The sequence below is a fragment of the Acomys minous genome (assembly GCF_964271855.1).
Source record: "Acomys minous genome assembly, chromosome: 20".
Taxonomy (NCBI): Eukaryota; Metazoa; Chordata; class Mammalia; order Rodentia; family Muridae; genus Acomys; species Acomys minous.
In genome coordinates, this window is record NC_140502.1 from 15,576,124 (window position 1) to 15,587,052 (window position 10,929).

The 10,929-nt window shown below is 39.3% G+C and overlaps 1 protein-coding gene across 1 annotated transcript; it reads left to right on the top strand.

Annotated features, from left to right (window-relative positions):
- Window positions 1–9,357: 9,357 nt before the first annotated feature.
- On the top strand, window positions 9,358–10,290 carry LOC311591035 (vomeronasal type-1 receptor 4-like; the record flags this gene model as incomplete). The annotated part of the gene is made up of 1 exon (XM_084770401.1): window positions 9,358–10,290. The coding sequence occupies one exon, from the start codon at window positions 9,358–9,360 to the stop codon at window positions 10,288–10,290; it is 933 nt and encodes a 310-aa protein (XP_084626527.1).
- Between the last annotated feature and the right edge of the window lie 639 nt (window positions 10,291–10,929).

The following is a 10,929-nucleotide window of genomic DNA, read 5'->3' on the forward strand; positions in this document are numbered from 1 at the left end:
AGGCTGGCTTCTAACTCAGAGAGATGCCTGGGATTAAAGGAGCCTACTACACCTGGCCACTTTTCCTTCTTTGCTCTCTTTTTTGTATGCCCTACCTGCATAAGTGAGCAGCACCCTGAAGTGTTGATGGTTGTCATGGCCGAGTCAAAACCAAGAGCAGCATTTCAGGACACTGCCCTCTCCATCTTACAATCTTTGTTCGTCTCCTCCTAGAGCTCCCCATGTCTTCTAGAGGATGTAATGGATGTCATGGGTGGGTAATAGCCAGTTATTTTCAGCATTTTGAATACTTATGAATTTCCAAATTAAACACTGACTTCTGATAAGAAGCTCCTCTTATCTGGGCTGAGTCAGAACTTGTCTTGGGTATTATTATAGATATTTGGAAAGCAGATTGACTAGTGTCTGTTTTATCAAAACAGCAATCTTAGCGTAAAACTCTAAATTCTTGAACAGAAGAGAGGGTACAAGCATGACAAAGCCATGTACTAGGTGGTCAAAATAAAACACCAAAGTGGAGTCATGTTTTCAATGCATCCTTGAAATGCAGTTTAAGAGCAGAAGGCACAACAGTCTCCAGTGGACCTGCACAAATGTTCTCTGTGGCTCTGCTCTCTGCTCAAAGTTTGGCTTAACAGCTGTGCTAATTGCCACCACTCTCTTAAAACTTTTCATGACTTCCTCAGTCCTAAAGTTTACTTTCAAATATAGTTCATCTTGGGAAAAAGCACATCTTCAGATAGAGGCTTTACACTCCTCACATGCTACATTATCTGAGACTCACTTGGCCTCTGGGAGAGTTATGTTTTCCTCCGGGTGAATCTAAGCGATGCACAGTGCACAAGGTCATTGTCGCCGTGGGTGACAAGCTGGTCCATGTACTGGGAGGAGGAGACGTGCGATCCTGTCCTTGATTCAGTCATGCCTCCTCCTAGACAGCCTTCCCAGGAAACGTCACGTCTGTGAGATGCACACTGCCCTGAGAAAGGGCTCCCAGCCCTCAGCGCTCAGATCGAGAGGGAGGTATGAAGACCCTCACCCTGGTCTCTTCCGCAGTCTATACTTTGATTTTTTTCTTCATATTTCTTTTTCTCATATCTTTCTCTCAAGGTAAATAAATCATATCTTTCTTGTTTTTATTGATAGTCTTTTCTAAATTCATAATATTTTTTCTATTTCCTCCTTTTGTGTCTTTCTTTTTGCATCGGTTCAGGACAAGGATTCGAACCTGTGAGGAATTTAGGCACTTTCTATTATTCTAAAATCTTGCATTAGAAGTTATGGCTCACAGAAATTTTCCCTTTCACTCAAACTTCCAAAAATTACTACATATGTTATTGTAAAACTGTAACAAGTATTTGCACTTTTGTAGCTTCTGTCCCCAACACTTTAATCCTGAAGCTATCTGTACACAGGACTGACTTTAAATTCTTGTCTCAATCTCAGTTGGTTTCTATTACTCTGCTTTCATCTTTCAACTTAATTCTCTATTTCACAGTCCATGTTTAATGTCTCCCTCTTAATGTTATTGCATTTACAAACATCTTCACCTGTTAGCCACAAATACTCCTATAACTGACACTAATCCATTTTCATAGTGGGCTTTTCTCTAATATCATTACTCATAAAAAATCCACCAAGTGTATATTGCAATTCTAAACATGTATATACCAAACACAAAGGCGCGCAAGTTCATAAAAGAAACACTACCACAGCTTAAATCACATATTGACTGTCATACTGTAGCAGTGGGTGACTTCAGTACCCCACTCTGATCAATATACAGGTCACCTGGACAAAAGCTAAAAAGACAATGATGGAGTTAAGTAATGTTGTAAATAAAATAGAACCAGCAGATATCTACAGAACATTTGACCCAAACACAGAAGAAAATGCCTTCTTCTCAGCAGCTCAGGTAACATAATCCAAAGTTTGCTGCATGCTTGGACACAAAGCAAGTCTCAACAACAGATATAAGAAAATTAAAATAAGGGCCTGAAGAGATGGCTCAGAGGTTAAGAGCACTGAGTGCTTCCAAAGTCCTGAGTTTAATTCTCAGCAACCACATGGTGGGTCACAGCCATCTACAATGAGATCTGGTGCCCTCTTCTGGCCTGCAGGCACACATGTGAGCAGAATATTATATAAATAAATAAATAAATAAATAAATAAATAAATAAATAAATAAATCCTTTTTAAAGAACAGTAGAATAAAATGATGCATCCTATCTGACTACAATAGATTAAATCTGGATATCAACAACAATAAACATCAGAAACTATGCAAAGTTATGGAAATTAGGATCAAGCCATGGTGGTGCAAACCTTTATTTCCAGAACTCGGAAGGCAGAAGCAGGATGCTCTCTATAAGTTCAAGGCCAGCCTGGTTCCAGGACGGCCAGAACTAAGTAAAGGGAGCTTGTATCAAAACACTAAAACAAACCCTGAGCAACCTTATGAAAACAGAGTTAAGACATGAATCAAGAAGGAAATGTAATGGGCTGGAGAGATGGTGCAGAGGTTAGAGCAGTGACTGCTCTTCCAAAGGTCATGAGTTCAATTCCCAGCAACCACATGGTGCCTCACAACCATTTTTCTGGCCAGCAGTCAGAATGCTGTATACATAATAAATAAATAAATCTCTAAAAAAATAAAAAGAAGGACATTTAAAATGGTTCACAATTGAATGAAGATGAATACACAGCATACTCAACCTTTTAGCATACAATGAAGGCAATTCTAAGACGCAAGTTCATTATACTAAATGCCTACATAAGAAAATCAGAGACAAGAAAGAAAAAAGAAAAAAAGAAAGAAAGAGAGAAAGAAAGAAAAAAAGAAAAAGAGAGTCAGAGACATCTCCTGCTAGTAATTTAGGGCCACACCTGAAAGTTCTAAAGCAACAAGAAGAAATAATGCCCAGAAGGAGAACACAGCGAGAAATAATCACTCACAGCTGAAACAATAGACTAGAAACAACAAAACACACACAAAAAGTTAATGAAATGAAGAGTCAGTTCTTTGAGGCCAATCAACAAGAAGTTTGACCAGCTCTTTGCTAAAGTAATGAAAAAATGGAGATAGAACATACAAAATAGTAATGTTAGAGATGAGGGGCCTGGAGAGATGGCCCAGTGGTTAAGAACACTAGGTGCTCTGCAGAGGATCCAGGTTTAATCCTTTATCTGGACCTGCATGGTGGCTCACAACTATCTGTAACTCCAACTCCAGGTGAGCCAATATCATCTGCCTCCTTGAGCACTGCATGCACCTGGTGCACAGATTACAAACTGGCAACATTTAAACCGTTAATAATAATAATAATAACTATTATTATTACTATTACTATAATTATTATTATTATTCAAAGAAAGACAAAAGAACCAGTGTGGTTACTGTATTGTATCACATAGCACTATAATAAAACTAGGAACAAGTAGCAAGAGAGATTGCAAAAGACGGGAATATTGAACAACATAACTTCGAGTGTACACTGAGTCACTGGAGAAATCAATAGGGAAAATTAGAACTCTCCAGCATCCGATAATAATGGCTCTAATTACATCCACATCTAATCGAATACTTGTAGTGACTTCCGAGACTACAAAGTTTCCTTTCCGATCTACTTCAGCTTGGGAAGATGCACATATGCAGACAGACGCTGAACTCTTATTTAGTTCGCTTAATCAATTCTCATGAGATCCACCTTGTGACTGGGACAGTGAGGTTTTCCTTGGAGTGATTCAAAATGACGCACAGTAAACAAGGTCATTGGTGCCCTAGGTGGACAAGCTGGTCCATGCCCGTTGGGATGAAGAGTCCTCTTATCCTGTCCCTTACTTCCTCACGGCTCCTGCTAGGCAGCCTTTCCAAGACACTTCGAGCCTGTGATGCTTCGTGTCTGTGGGATTTCCACTGCCCTGAATAAGCCTTCTCAGCACTCAACACTCAGAGTGAGCGGGAGGTACGGCAACCTTTCCCCTGTTTCTCTCTCCTCCCCTAGTCTCCCACGCCACTTACACTACCTCTCACTGCCTTCCACTAGCCTACCTTCCACTTTGGGGCTTTTGTTTTGTTTTTCAGATTTATTTTCCTGTCAGTTTAGCGTATCTCCTTACTTACTTTTCTGTACAATAGTTCTCCTGGTCTTCATGAATGTATTTTGTATGTCTGTGAGCCACGGTGCCCAAGGAAACCAGCACAAGCTGTCAGATCTCCTGGAGATTGGGTCACAGACAAGTGTGAGCATCCGAGTGGTGATGGGAACCAACCCAGGCTCTGTGGAAACTCAGCCAGTGCGCTTAACCACTGAGCATCTCACGCCCACTTTTTGTGTCCTTTGTTAATACTTTGGCATCTGATCTAGTCAGCGATTCGATCTGCAGAGAGCGATGCCCTTCTATGGCTTTTTACAATTCTAATGTCTTTTGAGGGATGTTACAACTGGTAGAATTTTCCTCATTGCTCTTAATGCCCATATTGGCTTTGGTAGTCATAATGTAATCTTTTAAGAAGGTTTGGAGTTTCCCAGACGCTGTGTGCAACACTTAATCTTGGTGCTGTGTCTTTCCTCCTGGACAACAGCACAGACTCACAGCAGGGGCTTATTGTATTCTCGGCAAGTGTGGTCTGGGTTTTACTTATACTGTATATTTCTGTTGTTTGCTATTGTTCAACTTTTATCTACTCAGCTCCTTTGTTTTAAATTTTATTTTTAATTTTTTTTTAAACATAATGGCATCACTTTGTCACTTCTCTGACTTATTTTACACACATATTTCTACATAGGACACACTGCAGTTCAGTTACATAATGTATTGGTTTTTTTTTTTCATTATGGGGTTGCCAAGATAAGCTTTTTGGTTTGGTTTGGTTTTGGGTTTGGGTTTTCATGACAGGGTATCTGTGTGTAGTCTTAGCTATCCTGGACTCCCTTTATAGATCATGCTGGCCTCGAATTCACAGTGATCCACATCCCTCTGTCTCCCTGAGTGCTGGGACTGAAGGCATCTGCCACCGTGCCCTGCGTGCATTGACTAATAACATGTTGGGAATCAAGAGGGGTTATTTTTCACCTTCTTTTGTGTGAGGTCTACGCACGGACAAAAGTGTGTATGTATTCAATTGTTCATGTGTGTGTACAGGATAGACACTGGCATCATGTGTCTTCCTCTGTGTCTTTCTTTTTTTTTTTTTTTCCTTTTTTGGAAACAGAATCTCTCATTCAACCTAGGTTACATCAGCTAGGTAGACTAGCTGGTCACTGAGCTGCTGGGATCCAGCTGTCCACCCTGCCCAGCTTACCACACTCAACCTCTCTGTTGGTGCTGGGTATCTCTATTCACTTTCTAATGCTCACATGACAAGCACTTTACTCTGAGTCATCTCTCCAGCCCTGCTAGGTTTCTTTATAACACAACATGATGGACATAAAATTTTGTCTAAAACCAAACTAAACCACTGATCCTCCTTCATTTAATATTGGTTATATGGCCACATTTAGTTTTTTCTTCTTTGTGGTTTTTTTTTCCTTCAGTAGCAAATATCGGCCAATTTAATGCCTTATGTAAAAAAGAAAATCACATTGATTATAGTCATATTCAATTTTGCTTTCATGTTTTATGAAAAGTAAGATTATATAATACAGAATTTGTTTTAAAATAACTTTATTATGTGTAATAACACATAATAAATGTTTTTTGGGTACATAATACATATATACCAATTTTTTTATTTTTTTAATTTACTCATATTACATCTCAATGGTTATCCCATCCCTTGTATCCTTCCATTCCTCCCTCCCTCCCATTTTCTTCTTACTCCCCTTCTCTATGACTGTGACTGAGGGGGACCTCTTCCCCCTGTATATGCTCATAGGGTATCAAGGCTCTTCTTGGTAGCCTTCTGTCCTTCCTCTGAGTGCCACCAGGTCTCCCCCTGCAGGGGACGTGGCCACATTTTGTTTTTAATTCATATGTGCCTGATGCCAAACAACTGCTGCTTTACCTTGACTATGCAGCTTTGTTACACTGTGGAAATCAGTTCACTGGCTCAGTTTTATATATCCCATTCTCTCTTTTATCCGTTGACCTGGTTAAGAGCAAAAACACTTTATTAATATTTCCCATTAAGGTGGCCATCGTGAGACATGCCTTCACGTCTAGCACTCGGCAGGTGAAGGAAGGAATATGTCTTTGAGTTCGAGGCCAGCCTGGTCCTCATGGTGCGCTCCAGGATAGCTAGAGCTGCATACATAGTGAGACTCTGTCTCAAAACGAAAAAGCAAAAAAAAAAAAAAAAACCATCTCCAATAATTTTGTGGGTTGTTTTTATTGTTGGTGGTGTTGTTTTGGTTGGTTGGTTGGTTGGTTTGGTTTTCCAAGACAGAGTTTCTCTCTGTAGCCTTGGCTATCCTGGAACCTCTTTGTAGACCAGACTGGCTTCAAACTCAGAGAGAACTACCGACCTTTGCCTCCCTGAGTGCTGGGATTAAAATCATGCACCACAACACCAGGATCTCCTATAGATTCATAAGCTTGATTATATATAAATACTATTGTATGTATTTTTAATTTAAAATTTATATTCTGTTTTGCTACGGAAACATGGTTGATTACATGAAAAGGTCATGTTCCCTGAACATTTCTTTTGTCAAATATAACATAGTTAAGGCAAAATTTCCCTGTTGGTGTCAATTGTTCCTCCATTTCCTTTTTATTTTGAATCTTTTTTAATCTTCATTAGAGTTGACTCTCACATAGTGTATGCAATGTGGTAAAGACTACCACAAAGCACATTTTCTGATGTTCATTGTGACATTCCATCTGTGTGCTGACCCTCATTTTCCCAAGGGACCTTTTTCCTCCTGATTGTACTGATGGGTTTGCATTGGTGTAAAATAGTGAATCATTTAGCACCTAACTAGAACGTGAATTTTCTTTCATTCTTTCTCATCTACGCCAACAGGTTGACAAATTCATTCATTAAAAAAAATAACATTTCTATTTTTGATCTCAGTAAAATTCAAATACCCTGTCTCAAATAATATGTGTCATCTGTATTTTGTGGACTGTGAATGTGATTGAATTAAAATTATAATTGTTATTTCAATTATTTACATGTATATTCGTACAACTGGATAGCTCCTTGCTCTGTTTTTAGAATGTATCTGTATCTTTGTTATGGTTTAAACTTTATTGTAACTTTCTTTATTCTTGAGGACTTCACACATGTTACAACTAAAGATGACAATGTTTATTTGAAATTCATCACTTTTTGCAGGCTCTGGATAAACACAACCTCTTTTTCTTACAGTATGTCTGTTCATCCTTATCTAAAGTTCATTTTCTTGAATGACAGAGAGAGCGTGATAATCTCTTGTGGACCCATTGTATATCGATAGCATCTTCCTGTGTTAGTCACAGTGTAAGTCTGTTCCATTGATGTTCAGATGACAGCCTGGTATTTCATACAAGACCTCTCACTTTTGTTTTTGCAGGTAAAAATACTAATGGCATAGCTACTGAAGGAAACTTTTAGGATCATGCTGGGTGACAAAAGCATGAAAAGTTTGGGCATCCAAGGGTAGATGCAGAGCAAGGAGAAAAGATGAGGGAAAAACAACTTTCTAGTGAATAGTGAGTGAAGAGGGTGGCTATCAATCTAGGGGAGCACTTGGGAGCATGTGAGTGATGCTAAGGAAATAAATGTGAGCCTGAAAAAGACTATATAGGGCCCAGTGAAGACAGCATGATGGCTTTCCAACGCTTAGAAGGTAGTGGGTGCTGTCTAGCTACAGAATATAAAACAAGGGCACACAGTGACAAGTCGTGAGACAGAAATTGAAAAAAAAACTGATCTGAGGAATAATTGGGATGCTGGAAGAACAATACCTCAGTATGGGAAAATTCCTTCAGTGATTTGAATGTTGGCTTCTGGTCCTAAAATAACTTGACTGTCAAGGTAGAAATTTATGATGCATAAAGAAAACTCAGACTGAAATACTGGGGAAAGTTCAAGGAATAGAGATTTGTGTTCCAGGTGACAGAAGTAAGCAGATCAGTGGAGACACGAGTCTAAAGTCAACAGACAGTAAAACTCCCCCCAAGTGGCAGAAGAATGTTGTGAAATTCAAGGTCAAACTTCATGAGTCTCGCGTCATTGCCGTTGTCTGTGCAGCTGTGGGCCTGAGAACTCTGCTTCTGTAGCACAAACACAAAAGACCCCTCACGTGGGAATACACTTCAGACACTGCAGGGACAAGACACAGAAAACGTTGCTAGAGTCGGTTTATCTGGCAGAATCATGCTGACTGATCTGCTTACGATGTGTCACAGACGACAAGTTTTTTGAACATGTGCCCCACACTGTGAGGTACGTAGTCTCACTCTTGCCTTTGTGTTCTGCACCAACACGTGGCTCAGTTCCATATGTCGGCAAAATAAATGAATAAATAAACAAAATGAAACACCTCAGAACATTGCTGGTTAATCTGTAGAGAGCAATGGGAGGCAAAGAGAGTCTAAACATTTAGGCACGACTAAGCTCACAAACACATAGGACAGCCAGAACGCTAAGGTTCAAGTAAGTATACAGGTTGCACTTTATGTGACAGAAACAAATGTTGTTATAAACATGAAAACATTAATGCCTAGGTTAAAGAAAAAATATTGACTGATCAAAAAAAATTCCTTAGGACTAGAGAAATGGTTCAATGGTTAAAAAAAAAAATTGGCTGCTCTTCCAGAGTACCAGGAATTCATTCCTGAGGCATGCATATAGTACACAGACATGCAGGCAGAACACATGTATAGATAAAATAAATCATTTTTAAGTCTTCATAACGTGCAATTTATGCTCTCCCATAGGTCAACCTATGCTTCGGCCTAATGTTACAGAATTCAGGGTGTTGGGGAGAGTTCAGCCTGCCTTCCAACACTTTATTCTATCCTCTAAGAGGGTCAAGAAACCCAGGAATGCCGCTGCTAAAGAGTTAGCTCTGGACCTAACACTGAGAGGAGTTGGACATTGCTCCAGGCAGTGGTAGCACACATTTCACTCACAGCAATGGGAGGCAGAGGTTGGTGGACCTCTGTGAGGTCCAGGACAGCCTGATCTACAGAGTGAGTTCCATCCAGGGCTACACAGAGAAACTCTGTCTCAGAAAACCAAAAAGAAAAGAAAGGAAGGTGGGAATGAAAGAAACGGGGAGAGGAGAGAGACAGAGACAGATTTCATCACCTCTCTCTGCTCCTAATCACTACATTTTCCCCATCAACACCGTTTTAAGAATAGTTTTATAATACACTCCATTTATTTGTCACTCTAGAACAAACACACCTGACACGCTGAACACCATGCTTTCAAGTGACACCACCTTGGGGATCTTTCTCATATCCGAGTTATGTGTTGGTCTCATAGGGAACTCATCACTGTTCGTTTTGTATATATATAGTTTCTTCCTTAGGCCTCATTTTAAGAAGTTGATAGATTTGGTTTTCATGCACCTGACAATAGTTAACATGCTGATGGTCATATTCATGTTAATACCAGATATCATGTCATGCTTTGGAGTACCCAACTTTATGGATGATGTCGGTTGTAAGGCAATTTTGTTTGTAGCCAGAGTCACCCGGGGTCTGTCCATCTGCACCACCTCTATTGTAAGTACGTTTCAAGTCATCACCATCACTCCCATAAATTCTAAGTGGGCAAAATGGCTTAAGCCTAAAATCTCTACATGGACTTTTCTTTCCTTATTTTGCTCCTGGCTCATTAACCTGAGCATCTATGCATATATGATTCAAATAGTAATAGCCAAAGCCAACTGTACACATGCAGGCAATGGATTTTTGCATCCTTATTGTCAAAACAGACAGTTTGGGAACCATAATTCAGGGTCATTTTTTAGTGTCATACTCATTCACGATCTCCTCTTTGTGGCCATCATGATGTGGACCAGCCTCTACATGCTGACTTTTCTCTACAGACATCGCAAGAGAGCCCAGCATCTCCACAGCCCAAGCCTCTCCTCCCTGCCCTCTCCTGAACACAAAGCCACTCGCAGCATCCTGTCTCTGGTGAGCTGCTTTGTGTTCATTTATTGTTTGAACAATTCCATCACCCTCTATGGTTTTTACACACAAACAAAACTTGCAAGATTGGAGGGAATTAATGCGTTTTTAGCAACGTGTTACCCAACCATCTGCCCTTTCTTACTAATGAAGAATAATAAAATTATTTTGACATTCACTTCTTCCTTTTCTATATTGAGAATGACCTGTTTTTAATGTACATTGCATGGCTAAACTGAAACCCCCACTCCTATCATGAAAACATTCTCTTAATGATTTCCATGAAATAAAGAATTTGAATGTAGACTTTGAATACCTATTATGTCTTTAGTTATAATTCAGACAATCTGAATACTACCCAAATTCAATTTCATGTCCATAATTTTGATAATTGTAACACTTACTACACACTCAAATTATGACACTTTGGGAAAAATGGATGTATTTTAAGGACTTTGAACCATATGTAATTTCTTCGTTTATCTCTATTAAATTACTGTTAATCAAAAATATAAATACTATTTGCAGCTTTATGTTTTGATGAAGTGTTCTGTTCTAAGGAATGCCTTCTAACCATTTAACAAATAAATTATACACTCTTAACTGTCAGCTACCTCAAATACTGCTGTGGGTGTTGCTCTTTGGTGGTATAACTGGCATTTATCCAATGGATGTCCTTGTACCATAGCTGATTTTGAGTCAGCCATTATGTTTTGTGATTTTAGTATGTTTTAATTATCTTTTATTTTCAATTTTTTCATATAATTACAGTACACATCTTTCCTTTTCCTCTGTCATGATACCGCCCCCTGCCCCTTGTATAAACCTCTTGCTCTCCTTCAATTTCATGGCCTC